General features: G+C 43.8%; 1 protein-coding gene across 4 annotated transcripts in view; it reads right to left on the bottom strand.

Moving 5' to 3' along the window:
* Positions 1-24,418, bottom strand: part of PRRC2B (proline rich coiled-coil 2B) — a 77,491-nt gene that overhangs the window by 23,084 nt on the left and 29,989 nt on the right. For 3 of the 4 annotated variants that reach the window (XM_018565338.1, XM_018565340.1, XM_018565341.1), the window contains exons 12-19: positions 21,118-21,281; positions 15,279-15,486; positions 13,982-14,186; positions 11,038-12,975; positions 7,344-7,525; positions 5,983-6,095; positions 5,074-5,197; positions 4,840-4,916 (exon numbers count right to left, since the gene is read on the bottom strand). In XM_018565338.1, the coding sequence (XP_018420840.1) occupies positions 4,840-4,916; positions 5,074-5,197; positions 5,983-6,095; positions 7,344-7,525; positions 11,038-12,975; positions 13,982-14,186; positions 15,279-15,486; positions 21,118-21,281 (3,011 nt within the window). The remainder of the gene's footprint in view (positions 1-4,839; positions 4,917-5,073; positions 5,198-5,982; positions 6,096-7,343; positions 7,526-11,037; positions 12,976-13,981; positions 14,187-15,278; positions 15,487-21,117; positions 21,282-24,418) is intronic. The other variant, XM_018565342.1, reaches the window with a different exon arrangement.

Raw genomic sequence — 24,418 nt, 5'->3', positions numbered from 1 at the left:
CCCCTCCTACGGGCCCGGAACCTGGCTTCTCGGTGGGAAGCTGGGGAGGAGATCGGTGAACGATCCTGTTCTATGAGCCCGGGAGCGACACGTATTGCATCACTTCCAGTCTCATAGCTGTCATTCCTGGGCTCCTGAAGCCCAGCAATAAGCTATTGAAGTGTGATCTACACTTCAATAGCTTATTTAGAGTGTAAAGGTGATAGTAGGGGTCTCTTGGATCCCCAGCATCACCTTAAAGAAAAAAAATTGTTGTATATAGTGTTTTGGGGTTAATAAATTTAACTTGAGTGCATTTTTCAATAAATTCTTGGGTTTGATAATAAGTTGTGCTACTGTCATGCAACATAAAAAAATTGCAACTGCCGCCATTTTATTCTATAGGGTCTTGGTTTTCAGAAAATATATAATGTTTGGGGGTTTAAAGTAAATTTCAGGGCTAAAATGTTGATTATAATATATAAACAAAAACTGAAGAAAGACCTTTGTCCTCATTTGTGTATCACTCGGCTGTAGATCCTCAAATCATCTCAAATTCATCCTGACACTGTCCTTCCTTCTGGAGGGTGGCTACATTTGTTTCTCATGCTCCCTGTGTGTTGTAAAGTAGTCACCACTCCAAGCTCACATTTACAGGGTTATTCAGAAAAGAGTTTGGAGGAGGCAGGAGAAGTGAACAATCTAGGACAACATAGCTGAACTGGAAAGTGAGCTGAATTGGAGAATTGTTCCAAATCAGCTATTTTTGCCTAGTTTGGAAAACTAGGCAAAAAAAAAACAGGAGGAGTGAACAAACTAGGCAAAAATAGCCGATTTGGAACAATTCTCCAATTCAGCTCACTTTCCAGTTCAGCTATGCTGTCCTAGATCAGGGTTGCCAACAATCTACTTTTCAAATAACGAGCTACATGACATCTACCAACGGAAAAAAAAAACTCCCTCGCCTGGCTGTCTCTACTCGCTCATCCTCCTGGCTGTCTCTCCTCGCTCCTCCTCCTGGCTGTCTCTCCTCGCTCATCCTCCTGGCTGTCTCTCCTCGCTCCTCCTCCTGGCTGTCTCTCCTCGCTCATCCTCCTGGCTGTCTCTCCTCGCTCCTCCTCCTGGCTGTCTCTCCTCGCTCATCCTCCTGGCTGTCTCTCCTCGCTCCTCCTCCTGGCTGTCTCTCCTCGCTCATCCTCCTGGCTGTCTCTCCTCGCTCCTCCTCCTGGCTGTCTCTCCTCGCTCATCCTCCTGGCTGTCTCTCCTCGCTCCTCCTCCTGGCTGTCTCTCCTCGCTCATCCTCCTGGCTGTCTCTCCTCGCTCCTCCTCCTGGCTGTCTCTCCTCGCTCATCCTCCTGGCTGTCTCTCCTCGCTCCTCCTCCTGGCTGTCTCTCCTCGCTCATCCTCCTGGCTGTCTCTCCTCGCTCCTCCTCCTGGCTGTCTCTCCTCGCTCATCCTCCTGGCTGTCTCTCCTCGCTCCTCCTCCTGGCTGTCTCTCCTCGCTCATCCTCCTGGCTGTCTCTCCTCGCTCCTCCTCCTGGCTGTCTCTCCTCGCTCATCCTCCTGGCTGTCTCTCCTCGCTCCTCCTCCTGGCTGTCTCTCCTCGCTCATCCTCCTGGCTGTCTCTCCTCGCTCCTCCTCCTGGCTGTCTCTCCTCGCTCATCCTCCTGGCTGTCTCTCCACGCTCATCCTCCTGGCTGTCTCTCCACGCTCATCCTCTTGGCTGTCTCTCCACGCTCATCCTCCTGGCTGTCTCTCCTCTCTCTCCTGTCTGTCTCTCCTGTCTCACCTTGCTGTATTTTGCAACAGGCTGTGTAAAGTAATATTCTTTGATGTAATACATAGCACTTCACCCACCAGTATCCACCAGAAAGGTGTCAGGGAGCTTGGCACAGCAGACTCGGGCTAATAGGTAATCATGTGTGCACAGCTAAATAAATATACCAAAATGGAATAAAGGGGCCGCCATTCACACCCTTCGTGATCTACCAGCATCAGCTTTGAGAGCTACTGGTAGATCACGATCTACCTAATGGCCACCCCTGACATAGATTGTTCACTTCTTCTGCCTTCTCCAAACTCTTCACCCTTTTGTGAATAGACCTGTTAGTTTACTAATTTGTAATGAGATTGTACTTTCTGAGCTTGGAGCGGTGACTACTTTACAACACACACAGGGACCATGGGGAACAAAAGTAGCCACCCTCCAGAAGGAAGGACAGTGTCAGCACCAATTCAGAGATGATTTGAGGATTTACAGCCGAGTGATACACAAACAAGCTACATTTTTATTAAAAGTTAAGGTCCTAGAATGTATTTTTAAGATTTATCTCCAGAGTTTAGTGTCACTAAGATGTTTTAGCAGTGAGTATAAAAACATCAAGACCGCTACTCTTGTCTATAAGAAAGCTATTCATACTAGGGGGTCTATTTATAAAATGTCTGCTGAGCATCTCTGCAAATGAGATTTGCAGCACCTTATGACCACTGGGTGGCGCTTAGGAAATGCCTTGTTTTATATATGGACCCCCTACGGTAAAGTACACATAGCACCACATTTTTAAAGCCGCGGATATGGCCTTAACATGGCATACTAAAAAATTTTATACAAATGTGGTTAGCAAGTCAATTGCTTTGTGACTATGAACAAAGCTTCATTCATGTCTATGAATGGATAATAAAATATATTTTTAAAAAAAGCAATGGGGGCAGGAACGCCTGGTTACATAACCTGCCGGTTATGCGGCAAGCCTCTCCTCCAGTCTGAGTATATTCTGAAGCATTATGGGAAACTGCAGACTTTACATGGCGGCCTGCATTTTATAATTAACAATGCATGCGCAGTGTGAATGAAAGAACTCTGAGTATATGAAAAATTAACCCTTGTAGAGGGGCTACCCCCACACTGCAAGGGTTAAGTGCTCGTTTTGTCTAGGGACAGTTCAGTGCAGGGGTAGCCCCACTGTAGCAGCCTGTTCCTTTTTGTGGGAGTACGCGGCCGTACGCTCACCCGAGCTGCACATCCATGCGGGTGTCCGTACTCGGACAGGATGGATTCTGTCTGGGTCCGAGCAAAGACAACCGCATGGATGTGCAGCTCAGGTGAACATATGACAGCATACGGCCACGTACTCCCATAGGGTACAATCACACGCAGCACCTGTCCTTCCCGGAAATGGCCCAATACGGCCGTGCACACCGCACAGATTTGAACGGCGGACCGTATGCTGTAGGAAGGAGGCCTAACGACCTTTTTTTAAATGCCTTGGATGTTCAATGACCGAAACATTCATCTCATCTTTGGCAAAGCCAAGTCTCTCTGTGTCAAAAATATGCTCAAGTCCCTCCTGAGTACATAACAGCAGGATCTATTGGAACATGGAATGCACTGATCATTGAACACCACCATTTACATGCAGTATTTTTCACTTTAACCACTTCCTGGCCAGAGCAATTTCTTACATTTGCACACACGTTAAAATCAGAATTTTGGGCTAGAAAACAGATTCAGAAAGCAGAGGCCCTGTAGAATAAAAAGATGCTAGTTGCAATTTTTTATGTCGCACGGTATTTGCGCAAATGTTTATCAAACTAGTATTTTTAGGATAACATACACTAAAATGAAATTTAGTGCATAGAAAAAGAATATAATACCCAATTATTTTGGTAATTTGGTACCGGTGATTTATGGCCATACAATTATTGCTCTCACTACGGCGCTTGCAACGATACGTAACATGTGTGGCGTTCCCGGAGCATGCTTGTGTTATTGTGTGTGTGCACGTGGGGGCGGGGGAGCCTTTAAAAAAACATTTATTTTTGCATTTTTTTTATGTTACTTTAATTTTTTTTTACACTCAACACTATTGCTATCACATAGGGGGCTAAGAAGCTATTTGCTATTACATAGGGGGCTAAGAAGCCCCCTATGTAATAGCAAATATAGAGTGACAGGTCCTCTTTATGGAGACATCAGGGATCTTTCAGACTGCTAATGTCACCTAGGGACCCCAAGGAAGCTGATGAAGCAGAGATCTGCTTCCCCGGCTTCTTCTCCTGGCTCTAAGAGCCAGAGAATGTACACAGTGAAACCGGAAATGATGTAATACACATCTCTTCCAGGCCATTGATCTAAGGAGAGGTCAGTGGCTGGAAGCCTGCTGATCTCTCTCTGAGCAGTCAGGGGAGACCTGCCATGCCGGTCCCAGGCCCGCATGGGGCACAGTGGAGTCCAGGGAAGCCGCAGGCGGTGGCGGAGGGCACACAGCACCGCACTGTACAGGGGATCCGACGGTTGTGCAGCAGCAGCCGTGTTCTTGGTAAACCCACTTCAGAACAGGACTTTCTTTTACAATGGGTGGTCCCAAAGCGGTTAAAGCTTACTACAAACTTTTACAATCCTATTGTACAATCTTCTATTGATTTACCAAAACTATGTAATACGAGGACCTACCAAAACCATACAATCAACCTGCATCCAATCAGGTAGGCGCTTGCACTATATACAGTATTTGGCAAATTCCAAGGAGACTGCAGGGTGTGGTGAGCTTAAGGTAAATCTCATCAATAAGTGTTAATGATATAATATAGTTTGTAATTATATATGTGAGGACGGCCATATTAGTTTTTTTTTTATATGAAGAACCAGCTTCCTGCTTTTCAGTGCTACACAAAATTGTGCTGCTTCTGCTCACAAAGTGAACACTATGGACCCATGAACACAATATACTCCCTAAGTGGCTGATATCGTATGTCACAGTATTTATGGAAGAGCAATCATTTATAAAAGTAGAAAACAAAATTTGTGCTTGCTGGAAATGCTTTCCTTTAAACAATAAAAGCAGGAGGAATGGAACTTACCTCAGTGGAGGAGGACTCTGCACTGAAAGTACTTCCAGGCTTGCTCCATGTATCATTGCCAGACTGAACAGAGATACCTGAAAATGGAGAGCAATAGACACAAAGGACTTATGGGTATGTTCCCACCTTTCACAGAAGCTGGTCATGGATGCTGCCTGACAATCATCAAGAATCTACTGAATTATTGAATTTTAGCCTAGCAATATTCATAGAAATGTTGTCGGGAAAATATACCTTGGCCATTGCTCTCCCAGATCTCTTTGCCTGCAACATCTGTCTGATCCATGCACATACTGTTCTGCTTTTTGGCAAAGCGAGGTGGCACTCTGGACTGTATGTTGGTACTCTTATTAGGCACCTAAGCAGAGAAATGGGCATTAAAAGAGAACTGGAAAAAACACAATCATACAAACTTTGACAAATTACTGATAGGCAAGTGACTCTTTAGCCAAACCCTTTTCAGTTTGGGATAGAGTAGGGAATGTTTTTTTCCCCCGCAGTCTGTGTCCCATTAGTTGTACTTCCCATCACTTTCTGCAATGGAATTACAATAGGGAATGAATGGAGCCCTCTACAAAACTAAAGTGATAAACCGAAAGCCAAGCGACTCAGGCTTAAAGAAGGGATGCGTCAATGACATTAGATTATGCGATCATACAGAATTTATTAAAAGGTGCATTTGACCTACAATTTAAACAACTCTTGATCTGCAGGGCTTGCATTCCAATAGACCTGTACTGGAATGCAACACCCTTCTGAAGTGAAAAAAAACCTCTCGATAGATAGTTGTCAATGGAACAGGTGTCCTCATTTTAAGATTTCCTTTCATTTTCTATTCCAGTAACCACTGTAATATTTTGGATTTCCGATCACATTTTATGCCCCAGTGACAATGATAACCTAGATAAATATAGAGGGTAAAACTTCCTAATGGGGACAGACAAGAATAACACCCGATGGGTTTTGTCTGAAGGCACACTTTAAGAGTGCTATGTATACATGCCTCTAGCAGATCAAAGTGACCGTACTATTGCAAACCGGATTTTTTTTCGACTATTCTTTTTGAAAGGCTAACACATCAGAAAGTTCAAGATGAGAGGTTTTAATATCTAGAGTAAAAATGTAACAGGGCAGATGACCAACCTGAACAACTTGATCCTTTTTCCTGCGATCTTTGTCTAGAGCACGACGGGATTTGCTGTTCATGTCTGAGTAGGCCTCCCCTCCCATGTCGGCTTGCTCCTCAATAACAGAATCTGGAAAACAGTCAGCAAAACCTGAACCAAGCAAAGGATAGATACTAGAACTGGACTGGAACCTGTACTTTGACTATTATTAGGTATGTATATGACAATCGTATTATATATATCTATAGATATAGATCTATATCTATAGAGATATATACCGTATTTGCCGGCTATGGGTGTCTGGGTGTATAAGAGGACCCCCCTAATTTTCCACTTAAAACATAAAAAATTTATTTCAACTTTTTCACATTTTTAAAAATATTTTGTTTTTATAAACTTTTAAAACATTTTTTGATATTTTACTTTTATTTATTGTTAATAAATATTTTAATTTTTACTTTACTTTTAAGGGCCTTTTAAAATAGAAAAAGACATTGAGAACACAGATTCCTCAATCTCTTTCTGCAGCCCAGGAATGAACAGGAATCCTCTATACTGAGTGTTCCTGTTCATTCATAACAGAGGACATAACAGGACAGTATGTTTACTATAACCACAATCATGAATGAACAGGAGGTGATGTAGATCACTTCCCATTCATTCATAATTAAGGGTATAGTCAACATACCATGTCCTCAATTATTTACAAGCACTCAGCGATCACTGATGCCAAAAGTGCCATTTTCGGCGACCGATATATCGGTGCATCCCTAAAAATAAATATATGTGTGTGTGTGTGTATTTACCATCCCATCACATCTCTGCTTTCCAAGAAGGGGGGGGATGTGACACGCTCACTGCCTATTCAAAATGCATCTCTAAGTGCCAGAGTCACCAATCACTGTCACATAGGACAAGGGGAGCTTGCACAATCCTGAATAAGTTTAACCATGCTCGGAAAGCCAACGCGTGCACAGGCATCTCATGGAAGACTGGCAGCGGCATTGGATTTATGTATGCTTATGGCTCTTCCTTTAAAGTTAACCTGGTACTTTGCTTACTAAGAGAAAACAAGGTTTACTTTTACTACAATACTTCAATGACAATTTTCAAGCTAACAAGACAAAAGAAACAAAAATAACCAAATATGTGGGTCCTGTGTTTGGGGAGACACCGCTGGACTGATTTTTGGAGCATTAAGTGCTACTCCAGCATCTTTCTATTTACTGCCACACAAAGCAGGCAAGTATGGCTGTGGGCAGTAAACGTCTATCACTGCTCATTCTCAGCAAAATATTAATTCTAGGACCACAGCTACACTTCCTAGGATTGATAAAGGGGAAGAATACTGTAGTTAACTCCTTTCATCATGATTACCTCCATATTTCAGATCAAATCCAGAGATGGCCTCGGATTTCTCCGTTCCTTTAAGTCCGGTGGCTCTGGAGTCCCTTTCAGGTTTTTTCACTGAGGCGTCTCCATGGTCATACTGTGAAGACCTCTCCATCCCATAGCGATGGTGACTGCTCTCTTGAGCGTAAGACTCTTCAGAACAGCAACTAAACGAGCAGGGAATGGTGGGGGGAAAAAATGCAAAAAATCATTTAATTCAGGAATGTACAGTCATTTACATTTTTTTTATCAGCTTAACAAAGAACAGCTTGAGGAAAATCGTTTTAATAGTTTAAAAGTTAGGGTCAGCATTACTCGTGTGATCTTAACCCCTTCACGACTAACGGCTACAGTGTACGTCGCTGGCATCGGGGCTGTTTAAACAGACTCAAGCAGCCGGGACTCTGTTTAAACTTGTAAAGCCATCTGTCGGCTTTACAATAGAAGCGATTCTGGCGACTCAGATGTCGCCAGGTCGCTTCTACAGTCCGGTGACGGGGTGTCGTCGTCCCCCAAACCACCACCGCTCTCCATTGCCCCTCCTACGGGACAGGCTTCTCTGGTGTTGGCGGGGAGCTGGGGAGGAGATGGACGAACCCCTGTTCGTCTATCCCCTCCCTGTTCTATGGGACCGGGAGTGATGCAGATTGCATCACTTCCGGTCCCATAGCTGTCAGTGCTGAGCGTCTGAAGCCCAGCTATAAGCTATTGAAGTGCGATCTGCACTTCAACAGCTTTTCTGGAGTGTAAAGGTGACACTGGGGGGGTCTTCTTGACCCCGAGCATCACCTTAAAGAGTGCTTGTCACCACCATCTGCTATCACATGGGGGGCTTGTGAGCCCCCCCTATGTGATAGCAAGTTAAAAAAAAAAACAACAACAAAAAGCAGTTTATAAAATGAACATTACATAAAATAAATTTAAGAAAAATAAAAAACACATTTTTGTAAAGTCCCCCGCAAGCATGCGCGTTGCCACAAACACGCGTCGGATGCGCCTACTTATGAAAACGACAAACGCGCTACACATGTTGGGTATCGCCGAGCACACCGGAGTGAGAGCAATAATTCTACAGCCAGCATTTTTGGTGTATCTCTAAATTGACGACCTGTGGGGGCTTTTAAAGCGTCATTTATGGACTTTTTTGGGGTACTGAAGTTTGCCACCGTTTCATGGACACACACACAATTTTTAACCTATGCATGTTGGGTATCTACTTACTTGTTGTAACCTCATCTTTTATATTGTATTTAAAAAAAAATGGTAATTTGTTGTGTTTTGGGGCATTTAAGTAGATTTTTCACTAAATGTGTGGGGTTTGATAAGGAGTTGCGCTCCTTATCAAGCCACCATTTTATTTTATAGGGTCTTGGCTTTCAGAAAATATATAAATGTTTGGGGGTTTTAATTAATTTTCAGGCCTAAAATGTGGAATATAAGATGGGTGAAAAAAAATGATAAAAAGGCCTCGGTCATAAAGGGGTTAAAGCCCAACTCCGGGAATGACACAAGAGAAAGGAGAGGTTTGTCCTTACTGCAAAACTTATTTTTGTGTAATTTTCAGAGTTAGCCTTTAATTACTTGAACTTAAAAATAGGCAGGAGACTGCAGTGTTTATATATTGTCAGCAGTAGTGTTTCTATATATATATATATAAAAAAAAAGGAAAAAAACAAGAACTGTTTTCCTCAGTGCAGCAAAATGTCCATTCAAGTCCACTGCAGATAGGTTTTAGGCTAGGTTCAGACCTGAGCGTCCCGGGATCGCGCGATCGTGTGCTAGTGCACACAGCGGTTGCTGCGCGGCATGGGGTTACATCTGCGTGGCAATCGCAAAAATAAAAGTTCAAGTACCTTTTGTCATCCACAGCGCGATCGGCTGTGATGGGCGACTGTGACCTCCCAGCAATCCACGTGGTTTTGCGCACGATTGTCAGTAGCCCAGGTGTGAACTAGTGATGCACCGATACAGGTATTTCGGTATCGAGTACCAATATTTTTTTTCCCGGTACTCGCCAAGACCGAATACCGAGTAATAAAAGTCCCATTCAGGAAGCCAGGCGGCGTGTAATGACTCGCCACCTGGCTTCCTGATTAGCCGGGAAGCGTGCAAAGACGTGCCACCCGGCTTCCCAATTAGCAGGGATGAAGGTGACGAGGGAGCATGAAGCCGGCTTCCCGACCAATCAGAAAGCCGGGCGCTTCGTCATTACACGCTGCCCGGCTTCCTGCTCTCTCGTCACAAGTGGCGAGAGAGCATGGATCTGGCTTACCGGCCAATTAGAAAGCCGGGCAGCGTGCAATGACGTGCTGCCCGGTTTCCTGATACCGGCACCATCGGGCTAGGCATCGGAGCACTTGGGCGAGTACGAGTACTTGCCCAAATACTCGGCATCTGCACCAATACTAGAATCGGTATTGGTGCATCCCTAGTGTGAACCTAGCTTTAGTGACACTAGGACTGACACTTGACTGCAAAACTTGCAGTGACTAATCCAGGAATGACTTGCACTTTTCCCTGAAGGAATTAATGTTTTACCTTCCCCGCTCTAAAACGTGGTTGTGGCTTCCTCTAGTCGAGATCGCGGTCTGATCGCAGTTTGATTCGGTTCGCGACAAGAATCGTGGAACAAATTAAGTTTGTGAACCGAGGTATCACTGTATATTTTTTTTTACCAGCTGCCAATTACAGGTGAAACTCGAATAATTAGAATATCGTGCAAAGTTCATTTATTTCACTAATGCAACTTAAAAGGTGAAACTAATATACAAGATAGACTCATTACATGCAAAGCAAGATAATTCAAGCCGTGATTTGTCATAATTGTGATGATTATGGCTTACAGCTCATGAAAACCCCAAGAATCCCAAATCCACAACCTCAAAAAAGTAGATTATTACATGCAATCCATAAAACAAGGATTGTACATAGAACAATATCGGACCTCTGAAAAGTACAAGCATGCATATGTACTCAGTACTTGGTTTGGGCCCCTTTTGCAGCAATTACTGCCATTACTTTTGCTCGATATTCTAATTATTAGAGTTTCACCTGTAAATTAGTACAGATGTTTAAGGGGAGCAATGTCATACACCCCATTTAAGCTGAAAGGACACTGGCAACATTTCACTTAAATTTTGAATCACCCTCTCAAAGCCATAAAAAGGGAAGAGCTGAATGACAGAACACTCTAAGGCTTACAAGGAGGACCTGTGAATGGACATCAAACAGCAAATGGAAGACCATCACCACCAAGGTTTTTTTTGGGGAGGGTCTCCACCCATTCCTCAGAAATATGTCGGTAGCAGCGCCCTTACATTCGCAGTTTGATGTTTGTTAGACGTCCACCTGGCAGAGGGTAGATCTGCTTCGATCAATTTATGATCATTCTGGCTGCTTACTTCAAGGTATAAGATCATATACCATCAGACATACACCACTGTGGTATGGTAAACACATTGTTGATCTGCACTATCTGGTATACTCATGGTGTGTTCAGCTTTAGCATCTCTTAGATAGTTCTATTGAGCTTGCAAGATCGAATTTGTGACAAAATATACAAGACTACATCCCTACCATGCCACTGATTGACTTTTTGATGCACTGGTGAACACATGTTAGCTGAGTGTTTTCAGACAGACATACAGGCTTGCACAGCAAAAATATAAAATTCCAATACCTGCTCTTCAGTGAAGCTGAGCTTGGGTAGTCATTACGGGAACTCCCGCTGACCTTCAATGGCTTTTCTTCATAATTGGAAGGCTCCACCTTGCGGCGGTCCATTAATGGCCTCTGACTGGAGAAACTCCTCTTGGATAACTCTCTTTTTTCAGAAAAGCCATTTCCAGAGATATTCCCCTCACCATCCAGATCAGCGGGCCTCTTCTCACTAAAGTCACTGCTCTCGGATGCAGTTTCCCAGTCTTCATGGACATGGTCAGTATTATGGCAAGGCCTTTCTGGCGGTCCAGATACTTCACCAAGTGATAACTTAGAACGCGTCTGCCAATTGTCAGGATCCTTCACAGCACTGCTCACTTCCTCACCACTCCACTGACCAACAGGCTCTCTCTCCTGCCTGAGGCGACGAAATCTGGGAGGCTTGTCTTGACGAGGAGGCCTTCGTCTTCCAAAAGATCTTTTCTCCAAACTATCCTTATCTGAACAGTCATCTTGGAAAACAGACCGTCTATCATCTTGGGCTTCATCAAAACCTCTGTTATGGTAGGAATCAGCATACCTATAATCATGCGCATAGTCTCTGTCTGTATTATGGCGGGGTCCATAAGACTCAGTTTGTGCATTGTACTCTTGCCAAGAGGAACCTGCATATTTGGAATTCCACTGAGAAGGATCCTTGGATGTGAATGGTCTTCTGCTGTAACTGTTGCTAAGCCTTGGTGGAAGGGATCTTCCAAAGGCCCTTGGGGCCCTGGATTTTGGGTCAACACTATTGGAGTCATCTGAATAATTTCTATTAGACCTCCAGGAACCTTGAAAGTCTCCTTTTGTATCTTCAGTATCTCTTTCAATAAGGGGGGGTTCGTTCCTATCCTCAGTTCCCCGCTGACGCCTACGTTTGGGCAGTTCCTCATATTCAGACCCTTCACTGTGCGTTTCACTAGCCACCCGCCTTCGGGAAACCTTACTCCTGAAATCTTCAGGAGGATTAAACTCCCGAAGAGCTCGGCCTCTGCCCATTCTTTGTCCATTGTAAGAGCCAGCAGACACTCTTCCACGGAAAGTAAAGTCTTTAAACACTTTGCCTCTACCACGACCTTGGGCCCTACTACCAAAAGCCTGCTCTTCATCTATGAAAATCCAATTGCTCTTCTTGGTTTGAGGAGCAGGATTTGATTCATGGGAAACTGGCTTACTGCTCCAGGTTCTCTCATTTGTTTCTTGAGGGGCCTTCTCCAAATCATGGACAGGAGGCTGTGGCTGAGGCTTGTCCTCTATTGTTGAGCTGGAGGAAGAACTCAGAGCAGGGGGTTCCACCTTGGCCACATTGTCCAGCTTAGAGAGTAGCTTTTCTTTCATTGTTTGAACGGGTTCTTTTGTTTCAGGCTTTACCTTCTCCAGCTCTTTCTCCTCAACCTTAAGAGCCTTTAAAACTGGCTTCTTTATTGGACCTGAGCGCCTGCTCCTCCCAGCATTTTCCAAATGCTGCTGGTTATTGGGGTTGGCTGGCTCCATTCGCCAACCTGTTTCTCCAGTGGAGTCCTGTGTTGTACCATCATCTTTATTCCATGTTTCAGACCCCACTGCCTGCTCGTCTTTAGAAAGCTCCTCTTCTATACTACTGGATGCATCTAAAGACTTCTGATGTCCATAGCCCCAGCCATTAAACTGAGCTTTCTTATTTACAAAGTCAGAGGTCCTAGACTGCGCACCAGCTTGCTGCCCCTTGCTTATTGCACACTCTGACAAACTTTCTGTTTGCTGGTACGGGACATCATGACCCCTTCTCTGAGGTGAAATGCAGCTGTTATAATTCCCACTAGGTTTCCTTTCATAACTGCCAGATGGTAAATATTCTTCTCGCTCTTCTAAAGGTTCATGGTGGTTGTGTATGCCCTCTGATCGTTCCCTTGAAGTGGCATACACATTGTCATTCCTGTAAGCAAGAAAACAAATCAGTGAGCTCAAAAATACTTTTTGGGCTACTTACATGATCTTAAGGCACAAGGTAACCTACATCTTCAGCAAAAAAGTAGGAATCATAAATGATTCCTATGTGCCTAGATGTACTATTTGTACTGTTTACCTAAAAGTCCATTTCACAGACCACTGTAGCGGACACGAGAGGGGAGAAGAGACTGCGACCGTGACTATGAAATCCCCCGCTGCCCCCCTGTACCTCCGCTGCTGCTGCTCCTCCGTCCTTCCGTCCGATAAGACATCTCACAGTGTTACAAGTGTCCGCTCCTTTAACACTTGATTAAACAGTTTTCTTTTGGGTATATATCTCAAAGTGGCAGCAGTCCGTGCTCCTTATTTGTTTAATAATGCACTCACCAGACGTACCCAGACGTTTCCGCTTTCAATCAAAGAAGGGGAGGTCCATTCACATGTCAGGTACCGACGCATATTTTATTTTAAATTATTTTTTCTAAAGCCAATTAATCGAAGTTAATAATCGGCTAACTAATCGATTATGAAAATAATCGTTAGCTGCAGCCCTTTAGCAAACACAGGCTTAAACTATAAAAGAGCAGAAGGCAAGGATTTAAATGAGAACCGCCCAACATCAATAGAGGTGAGGAATGACAAGCACAAGGATCAGTAGTTGAATGAAGATGTACAAAGCAGAGTGTTCTAGGCAATAGGAAGAACAGATAACAATAAACTTGTTCAGTGGCTGCGGGAATACAGCGGACACAGGTAGAAAGCACTGATACAACAGCAGCAAGTTACTAAAGGATTAGTAGCTGATAGGGAACAGATGTTAGATGGGAAAGGTACTACACCTGAAGAGGGTTCACAAGCAGTAGGGCAATTAAGAAAGGACAGACGATGCAATACTGACATTTCTAAAAATCTACTATTAACAGGTCAGCCGATGCAATACTGACATTTTTTAAATTCTACTATCAACAGGATCACCATCAGAGGTATGTTACCTGTTGTAACCTCCTTCCATTGCGTTTTCCATCTGCTTCTGTTGTGACACAGAGTAGACTTTGCTTTGGATGTGGACGTAGCCATCCTGGTTCCATACCGACACCGGCTCTGCACACCTGCGTTCTGATGGCAGGGCAGACTGGCAGTCATCAGCCTGACAGCTTCCACCCACAGAATCTTGCTGAATCAAATGTTTCATCACACCTTAACAAGACAAGCACACGTTAGTATTAAAAGCAATGTACAGTAGGTGCATTTTTATAGCTAGAAGTGTTTAAATGACATTTTTGCCGTGACACCTAGCGACATTAGAGGTTAACTTCAATTACATTTCTGTGAAGGCTAAAGAGCACCTTTAAAGGTCGAAAATGCACATTCATCCCTATGTATGTCACCTGCCAACTATACTAGACCAGGATGTTTCTGGAGGCATCAAATGCCTTCATCAGGGATGGCATCAACAGAAACGCCATTCATTAGTCCAGACAAATTGTAACACAAAGTGTTCATTTTCATTATCAAGCATTATGCTTACTAAACATCAGTGCATTCTCAGCACAGGTTGCGGGGATTTAAAATTTCTCCGGACTTGTAAGGCAAGGCTACCAAAAGCTGCCCAGACAGGAGAATGCTACCGGCAACTGCCACTTCAGGTCTATGTGTACTTTAAGTGTGTTAGCCCCTTCATGAACACATCTCTTAGTACTAATTAAAAAAAATACTCAATAGTGGTAAGGTCTATTTGAAGCTGGAATACCAGGAGGCCACAGAGCAAATTTTTGCTTTGCAGTTTACTAAATGCTGGTTGAATCACATTATCGTGACAAAATCCTGAATATAAAAGGTAACACACCCCTAATAGTGGGGCAATCTCCTTTTTTAGGGGGGGTCCTTTATGTCCTTGGGCACGCCTCGATCTTGGGCTCTTGCGGCCAGGCACGATCTCCTTTATCTCCCAAGGAAGCGCTTGGAGTGCGAAATGCCTCGAGAAAAAATACTATTCCTGATATAAGAGGCATCTATGTGCTGCATGAGTACAAGAGTGTGTTGCATCAATTTTGTGTGTTACGGTCATTTAGCCTCAGATTATAATTCTGCAATAGTTCATTTGGAGATCAATTTGCTCTTTCCTTCTCTGAAATGTGTACATATCAATTATGTTTTTTAAACATTTTTTAACCTTGGTATAATAAAGAAACCTTGTTTTATCATGTTGTAATTGCTTGGTTTTTGTCACTTGGTACCCTAAAAGCGCCACTCTTTTTTTTCTGTGTTGACCAAATGCTGGTTACCTACCTGGCGGATGAAGAGAAGAGGGATAAAAGTCCACAGCAGTACGACCCTGAGTCATCCGAGGGTCCATATAGGAAGGCATCATCATCCAACGAGGGTCAAAGCCCAGCATCTGCGGGTGGTGGGAGTAGAAGGTGCGAGGAGGGTTGGAATGCGTAGACGCCACATAGGCCGCCTGCTGCTGCCATTGCTGCATCTTGTATAACTGCTCCTGAAAAAGGCACGATTACTTACATCAATACCTGTCATGCACATTTCATTATGAAAAAGAAAAAATCTGTAGATAACATTTAACCCCTTCGTGACTGACGACGTACAGTGTACGTCGCCAGCATCGGGGCTGTTTAAACAGACTCCCGGTGACTTTTGCCGCCGGGACTCTGTTTAAACTTGTAGAGCCGACTGTCGGCTTTACAACAGAAGCGATCCTGGCGACTCACCTGTCGCTGGGGAGGAGGTCGATTAAGTAATTTTCAGGCCTAAAATGTGGAATATAACATGGGTACAAAAAATGAAAAAAAGGCCTCAGTCATGAAGGGGTTAAAGTACATGTACAGCCTTTAAAAAAACAAAAATATGCGGAAACTAGGGGCAGGGAATTATTTTCAGTATAAAAGGTTTTGGTATAAGACAATTCAACCGTTTGTCCTCAACATTAAACCTAATTTTAATTTAATATGCTCTGCACAATTTATTATTATTATTATACAGGATTTATATAGCGCCAACAGTTTGCGTATCGCTTCACAATATAAGGAAGACATTGCAATCACAATACAATTCAAGACAAGATGGTAAGGAGGGCCCTGCCCCTGAGAGCTTACAATCTAAAAGGGAGGGGCAAGTGATACATGAGGTAGCTGTTTGGTGATGAATTGTTTGAGAACGTGATGGTTCAGTGGTTAGGTTGAGGTGGGATTTACACATGAATATTACAATAAAAGCTTTAGAAGTTTGTCTATGGAACGCCTGTGTGTCAATCAGAGTTGTACTTTGATGCCAACCTCCCCCCCGCCCCCACCAATCAAAAACAGGTAATTGGCCTCAAAACTCCAGGCACATACTGCTATCCCTCTATGAGCATGCTTTTTTTTTTTTACATCATCCATCAACAATCTTCACACCTCACTTCGAACAACCTATCTATCCTTCCAACCAATGCCATGGTATCATGCAAATAAAGTGGGAAAGACTCATACACAACTTCAAAAAAAACTTGAAAAAAAAACAGTAAAGCAGTTTTCAGAGCTGGCACCGTTCGTGTCATGGGCGACTAGGCCAAACTTGTGCCTATAGGTAAGCCCAAAACGTTGAAGTATTATTTTCGAATGTGTGTTTATAGTTTAACTCTTAAAATGTATTTGCAGTTATATTTGAGGCCCCCCCCCACTATGTTTGTAATGACTTCCCATTCACACAGCATACCTAAAAAAGTTTTTTTTTTAAATTCACATTACTAGTTGTTTCTTTGGAGCAGGATTATACATAGGACTCTATGGGCAGCTTATTTTGCCCTGATTAGATGTGGAAACAGGGAACAGACTGGGACAGTTTTTTCTTCTTTTAAGTGTATATATAATATACAATACAGAATCCAAGCCCTGAAATATTTGATCCTTTGTTAGGACAAACTGTGTTCACATCTAATTTACAACTGATAACAGAATTTGGCATAACAGTGGTGACAGGGTTAATTATGGTAAACAACTCCCCAGCCCCCTCAGACAGAAGGAAAAGCTGAGAGTTTTCAGCAAGAAAAACGCAAGTTTTTTTCTTCTTTTAAGTGTATATATAATATACAATACAGAATCCAAGCCCTGAAATATTTGATCCTTTGTTATGCCATGTGAATGGGAACATGTAACATATATAGTAGAGGTGTTATCGCAACCTAACCCTCAGCAGCAAATGTGTAGATCTCCAGCAGAAGAAAAAAAAAAGATCTTTGGGACAGAGGGTGGAATATAAAAGGATGGTTTCTGCTTTACTCCTCTGCCAAGGTCTACTGTTGAACATTTCCTCACCTATTGCTCCAGTGGCAATGTTTTAAGGACACACAAGCAGAAAGGGTAAATCTGACCAGGACAGTCAGAAAAAAAATAAATCCGACATTATCTTCATACAGGATTTATATAGCGCCAACAGTTTGCGCAGCGCAAAGGTTCTAACCCTCCCTGAGCTTTTCCTCACAGAGCAAACAGTTTTGTCTACCGAAGAGAAACGGAAGCAGCATCTAGGGGACCATGTACTCAGTCTTATAGTAAGCTTCTGGCGTGATCCTCTAAAGTTGAAAGTCACATTGCGCTGCAGAGCCAATCTGAGTAGCATAAAAACAATGTTCAGATTCTAGATCTGCTGTTTCTAAGTGAATAGGTCATTGAAGCTTATGAATTGCGGGAAATGGGTTCTCCTCTTCCTGTTTTCTGCTCATTCTATTAGTTCCTGTTACTCGGATTGGATCTTGATCTTCTAGTCACACTTTTGCTAAGGTTTTAAAGTTGATCTTTCTGCCTCTTCTGATGCTAGTGTTTGCAGAAACGTTCTTCAGGCAGCTGTTTGAGCATTTGAGCTGGTTCTTCTAGTTTTGTATGGTGCCCACTCCTTTGTTGGACTGTTTTTGAACGTCCTTGCGTCTCAGAATTCTTCAAAGCTGTGTCCCTCAATGGACTCCAAGAAAAGGATTTTACGGTAAAGACAAAATCCTGTTTCTAGGACGTTCAGGCAAAACAAATAAAGATTTTGAACGCCTAAAGGGAGCTGTGGCTAACAGATAAAGAGCCCGCACGGGATCGAAACGACCAAACTTGATCCCGCAACACTGCAATATTTTGTTCTAAGGAAGGAACACTTTTGCTTAATGGGTATCCAACAGAAGACCCAAATACTCCAAGCGATGTGAGGAAACTAGGGACGACTTCTTGATAGAGGTGCACCGAAATGGAAATTGTAAAACCGAAAACGAAATTTAAAAAAAATGTCAGGCCGAAACCGAAAATGTTTTTTATTTTTTTCAAATATTTTATTTATTTTTTATAAACTTTAATTTTTTTATATTTATTAATTTGTATTAAATATTTTTATTTTTTACTTTACTTTTAGGGGCTTTTGGGAAGTACTGGGGATCTAAACAGACCCCTGATATTTCCCTTTTAAAATAGAAAAAGAGATTGAAAGTCCTCAATCTCTTTTTCTGTGTCCCTTGTTATCAATGAACAGGAATCCTCTATGAGTGTTCCTGTTCATTGATACCATGAGAACATTGTGTGTTTACTATAACCACAATCATGAATGAATCGGGGTGATGTAGATCACTCCCATTTATTCATAATTGAGGATATAGTTCACATACCATATCCTCAATTATGTAAAAACACTCAGAGATCAGTGATCGCTGAGTGTGTGTACCTTGCTCTTCTCTATGACACGCTGTCACAGGAGGCTGATCGAGCAGTGTAGAGAGGAAAGCCCAGTCTCCTGTGACAGCGCTGTTACCACCCACACACCGCTCTGCCGGACTGTGATAGGCGGCCGAGCGGTGTGGGAGGAGACGCCGGCCGATCACAGAGCTCTCCACCGAAGAGCTCGGCCGTCTGTCACTTTCTCGGCCATATTCGGCCGATATGTTTCGGCGGCAAATATATAGGTGCATCCCTACTTCTTGATGTTCAGAATCCAGCCAAAGTGCTCTGATGTCCGCAGCACCGTCTAGACCAGGGATCTCAAACTCATTTCACGTGACAATTTTTTTTCTCCCATCGGGGCAGCATGCCAAATTTCATACTTCAAAATAAAATGCAACTATATCCGGTATGGTACTACAGACCCCAATACGGCCCCATTCATATCTGAAAGTTTAGGTGCAGTTAGGGATTCCTGCATCAGGAACTTTGTATTGCAGTGTGCAATGATACCTTTCTTATTGGACTAACATTTTATTTAAAAGTCAAGCTTTCCAGAGTTAACCTCTCTTCTTCAGGTCAAAAGCAATACTAATCAACATGACAAGAGTTTACCACTTATAGCAAGAGAAAGTTGTTGGAGGGGGGGAGGAGGTAAACATAAATGTTGTACCTGGGAGTAAATAATGTATCCTGATAACTAAAACACAGAACAAGTAAACATAGGATGACCAATAAACCCTAAACAGATCAGAAATATACGACATACATGATTATAATGTTCTGTATATTCATAAAAGGTTCTGGCAATGTATCAAAAAACCAGAATCCACATTAAGTCCCTCCTTTATGGCGTGGAAATGTAAAATCATTTTCATCTCAAATGTTTTCCTTTCATGAGAGTTTTTAAAATTCCCTTTTAGTACTTTCATTTTGAGGTTTTGGATGGAGTGATCCTTCTGGGAGAAGTACTACTGGAGTGCAATATTCATCCTCTTTGTGGTTCTTGATCCAGCTCCCGTGTAGCTTCATCCTGAGCTGCAGCCTAAGGCCAGTTTCCCCGATGTAACAACCTTTGTCACATGCTGAACACTGTATCATGCACACTACGTTAGCAGATGTGCATGAGTATGACCCATTAATGCTGTAGGTTTTGTTATTGTGACTCGCTCCATTCCTGTCACATATATGTTGGCAAAGTTTGCAGCAGGGTGTACTGCATTGTACTGTGTAAGCTCCTGTTCTGGGGTCAGCTTACTGCGTACCAATCAAGAAGATTGGTTTACTGGACCCCACCAATCTGAGCTTAAGACCCATCTCCTTGCTCCTGTGTACCTCCAAACTTAAACTGCTAGTCTACAACCATCTGAGCCAACCACCACACTGTTAACAATCTCGACCGTTTCCAATCTGGCTACTCCATACTCCCATGCTTAGACCTTTCTGCTGCCTTTAACACAGCCGAGCACGGGCTCCTCCGCATGTGTGCTCTTTCACTGTGGTTCTCCTCCTTCCCATCTACGGGCACCTTCAGTGTCACCTATAACTATCTCCTCTTCCTTTCTGTAGGGGTCGTAGGGGGTGTGTCGTTCCACCCTCAGGCTTGGTCCTTGGCCTCCTTATATTCTCTATCTACACCTACTCAGTTGATTACTTCCCAGGGCTTCCAACATCTGAGTGCTGACAGCACCCAAATCTCTGTACTCTTCAGCTGACTCCTCCCGTCACCTTCTGAAATAAATTTACTCAAGGACATATCAATATAGAGGTCACACCACTTCCTCAAACAATCTGTCCAAGACTAAGTTCATGATATTTCCTCCCCACCCATGTCCACTGTCTCAACTTCTCCATCGCAAACAGCAGCACATCAACCCCTCCACTCAGGCCAGGGTGTTAGATGTAATCCTGAATTCTGTCCTCTCCATTTGGCCCACATCCAATCACTATTGAAATCTTGTGGACAAAGGGGTCATTGCTTTCCAGTTTACAAGCCTGGAATAGTGCTCTATTAAGAGTCAAAATGGGGTCTTTATAATATAGAATCAGAGTTAAAAGGAGCACTATCAGGTGGGTGCTTTTCACTCACCTCATAGTTCTTGCCGACCTGTGACAATGAGACTGTCACAGGTCGGCTCAGTAGATCGGGAGGTGAGCGAACACATGCCGGTGTCTGAGACATTCACACACAGATGCCATTTCAGAATCCACCCACTGCTTGGAGAAACATGGCAAGTAAAGTTGAACAGAAACTCAAAAGAAAAATGCTGCTGAATGAACCAATTTCATTACTTCTTTTCCTTGAACAGATTTGTTCTCTAGAGCACCTGCAGACTTCTGGGTAAGTGCTGACCCTGTACACTGCAAAATTTGACATTCACACTGCTGCAAGGTGTCTTGGCTGTAGTAAGGGAAAGAAAAAAAGATAATAAATGCAGATTTACCTGCTGTTGCCTCTGAAATCGGGGTGGGATGAGTTTCTGGTGCTTGCCAAAATCCTGCACGGCAGAAGCAGATTCTATGAACTCTTCCTCGCTGCTGGCATCACATCTGGGCGCTACAGTAAGCTCCTCCTCCAAATTATCAGACGTGGCTTCCTGGGAGTACTCTAGAGAAAAAAAAAAAATAACTTTCAGCAAGTGACCTGCCTACGAAAACGCATACGTGCACATGGTCATGCGCAAGCTAAAGCCGTAAGAGCTTAAGAAAACAAATTGAAACTGCTGTTCACAGCACCAGAATGTAGCTTTTATTTTCTGCAGCAAAGTACCCGACAGGGATTCCGTTCAGCGCCTCAATACAAGGACATTTCCCCATGTTTTATTTTCAATGTACAGAAAAATAGCAGCTGTTACTTCCAGAAATTGAATGCTGTCCTGTGCACTCTGCAGTCTTCCCTCCACTGTCGTCAGCCCTGCCTTCTTCACTTCTGTGAACTACAGAGCATTTCTTACCTGTGTTGTAGGCATGAGGAGGGGGATGATTTGTAGTGCTAGGGTGACAATGCAGTTTCTCCATAGATCTTTATAGTACAGTGAGTGAACTGTTGCCCTAGGACAGTAAGCGTGCTACTGGCAGGGTAACTAGGTGAAAATTAGGGGAAAGGTTCTGAAAAAGGAAAACAAAAGCAGTCACAACATCTAAGGACTGGTACGCTGCAAGATATCCCATTCATGTTCTTGCAGTTAAGATACGTAATAAAACCTGCACTAATGATGGCCTGCCTTTCTGAAAATGCTAGTTGCCTGACCGTTATGATGATTCAGTAGCCTCTATACATTCAGTTACTGACCTGGAACAAGTCTGCAGATTACTTTCTTCTGTAAATGCTTGCCCTGTGCCAGTGACTCAAAGTATTAGCCCTCATTCACCCTAGAAAAGGCCGGCACGTCCAGCTCCGTGCTGCGTGCAGGGCCGTATCGGGCAGCTCCAGGGAAGGACAGGTGCTGCGTGTGATTAGTACGCAGCCCCCGTCCTTCTCTATGGGAGTACGCGGCCGTACGCCGCCCTACGCTCACCCCAAGTGCAGGTTCGTAAGGGTGCGTGTTTCCTGGCTTGGACGCAGACAGGATCCATTCAGTCACGTGCAGGGTGGGTTAGCGTAGGGCGGCCTTTTCTAGTGTGAATTAGGGCTTAAAGTGACATTAAACCCTCAGATTGTTTAACATAAAACAAGTGTAATATGTGCATTACTGTAATCCACGGTTGATTCCCTTCTCTTTGCTGCTCTTCCTTTTAAATCTGTATCTGTTCTCATGCTGGGCAGAACTTCTGTTTTGCAGCAGACTGCCTTGTCTCTGGAATGGACACACGGTGTCTGTGTATAGGTTCACAACCTGAGCCAGCACTACAGGAAGAGTTCAGCTGCAAAGGGAAGTTCTCCCCCAGCATGAGAAGACATGAGGATTTAAAAGGAAGAGCAGCAAAGAGAAGGGAAACTACCATGGATTACAGTAAGGCACACATTACAGTATTGGTTTATGTCAAAAAATCTGAGGGTTTAATGTCACTTTAAAGCACGAGACACCCAGCTTCTCTCCAGTTTGTTCAGTTAAGATTTGAAAACGAAAGAGAAGCCGATTGGTTGCTATGCACAGCTGCTCCAGTTTTTCTCTGCTTCAGTTTTGACAAATCCCCCTCAAAGTCTTTTCAGACAGAAGAAATCTTAAAGGAAAACACTTTCTGTGCACATCCTATTAGATGGCAGCCTTTCCACTGTCAACGTACAAAAATGATTATAACATTTAATGCTTAACTGTGTTTTAATCTACAATGAAGCTGGCTATACACATTTCTATTCTCTTTCCCCGAATCCCCCTTCACGGGCTGAACAAGAGACAACCACTTGATTTCCCACACCTATGCTCAACAGCGTGGATGGATTTATCTCCCACTGCGGCTATTGTAATTAAAGAGCCACACGAGCGGGGCCGTTTGAACGCCCGAATAGGAAGTGCCGCTGAGTTGGCTGCAGTAACTGTTCGGCCAACAATTATCTAGCCGGCTCCTTCAATTCTTCAGTGGATCTTTGTCGAGGTGGTTGGGGCCCGACAGATTCACACAAAATTCCTGCGACAGGTAGCCAGCTTTAGTGGTGAGTGACAGGAATCGTAAGACATCTGATCATAGCAATGAGACTGAATAAAAAAAGATTTTTAGGAAGTCAGCATTTGCATAGGGTTAGGTTCGTACACTTGCACCATACGTAACAGCACTTGGCACCTGGTGATAGGCCACTCAAGCATACAGTACAGCAATGTGGGAAGGCAAGGGTATGTCCGTTTTCCCATACCGTGGATGTTGCACTGTTTCTAGGGTTTGTAGCAGCATCAGTACATTTTTGTCACCTACCAGCTATGGCAGGCACCGCAAACTATTGCCCTGGTCTAACCTTATCTCTGGATAAAACTTTAACTTCTAATCGTGCTAACAGCAATGATGACCTGAAACAAAAATTGCTGCCAGCCAGATAAGAGGAATCATAATAAAGAAGGTTGATTGTAATCAACATAGAGGGCAACCTAATTAAGAATCTCCGTCAGTCAGACTAAACTATTTAATTGACTGTTGCCTTTATGGACACATTCACAAGAGAAAAAGCCGGCTGGTACAGCTCCGTGCTGTGTGCACGGCCGTATCGTGCAGCTCCCGGGAAAGAGAGGTGCTGCGTGCGATTAGTACGCAGCCCCTGTCCTCCTCTATGGGAGTACGCGGCCATACGCCACCTTACGCTCAGCCGCCCTGCAAGCCCTGTCTGCGTCCGAGCCGGGAGATCCGCTCCCGTACGGACCTGTACTTAGGGTGAGTGTAGGGCGGACCTGTACTTGGGGTGAGAGAAGGACAGGAGCTGCGTACTAAAAATCACACGCAGCACCTGTCCTTCCCGGGAGCTGCCCGATACGGCCATGCACGCAGCACGGAGCTGTACGTGCCGCCCTTTTCTCATGTGAATGAGGCCTTAAAGTAGTAAAAAACAAGCAGCTCCCACACCAAAAATGCTTAATACTCATCGGTCTTCGCTCCAATCTCTGCAACCTTGAGGAGATAAACTTGCTTAAAAACACCTTCATTCACCATACGTGGCGTGTCGGATGCTGGTTTCCCCCACTGCATCCTGCCGATTTTATCTACTGATCCACTGACACAGGGGCGGGTAAAAGGAACCACAGCGCATCTGACACACCTGAAGACTGCCGGCCGCTGAAGCGTATTCAGCAATATTAACGCAAAGGCGCTGGATTCTGA

This window comes from Nanorana parkeri, unplaced genomic scaffold, assembly GCF_000935625.1.
Source record: "Nanorana parkeri isolate BGI_ZX_2015 unplaced genomic scaffold, ASM93562v1 scaffold834, whole genome shotgun sequence".
In the NCBI taxonomy this organism is placed as follows: domain Eukaryota; kingdom Metazoa; phylum Chordata; class Amphibia; order Anura; family Dicroglossidae; genus Nanorana; species Nanorana parkeri.
The sequence above is the reverse complement of the archived record's forward strand: the minus strand, read 5'-3'. Positions and strand labels throughout refer to the sequence as shown.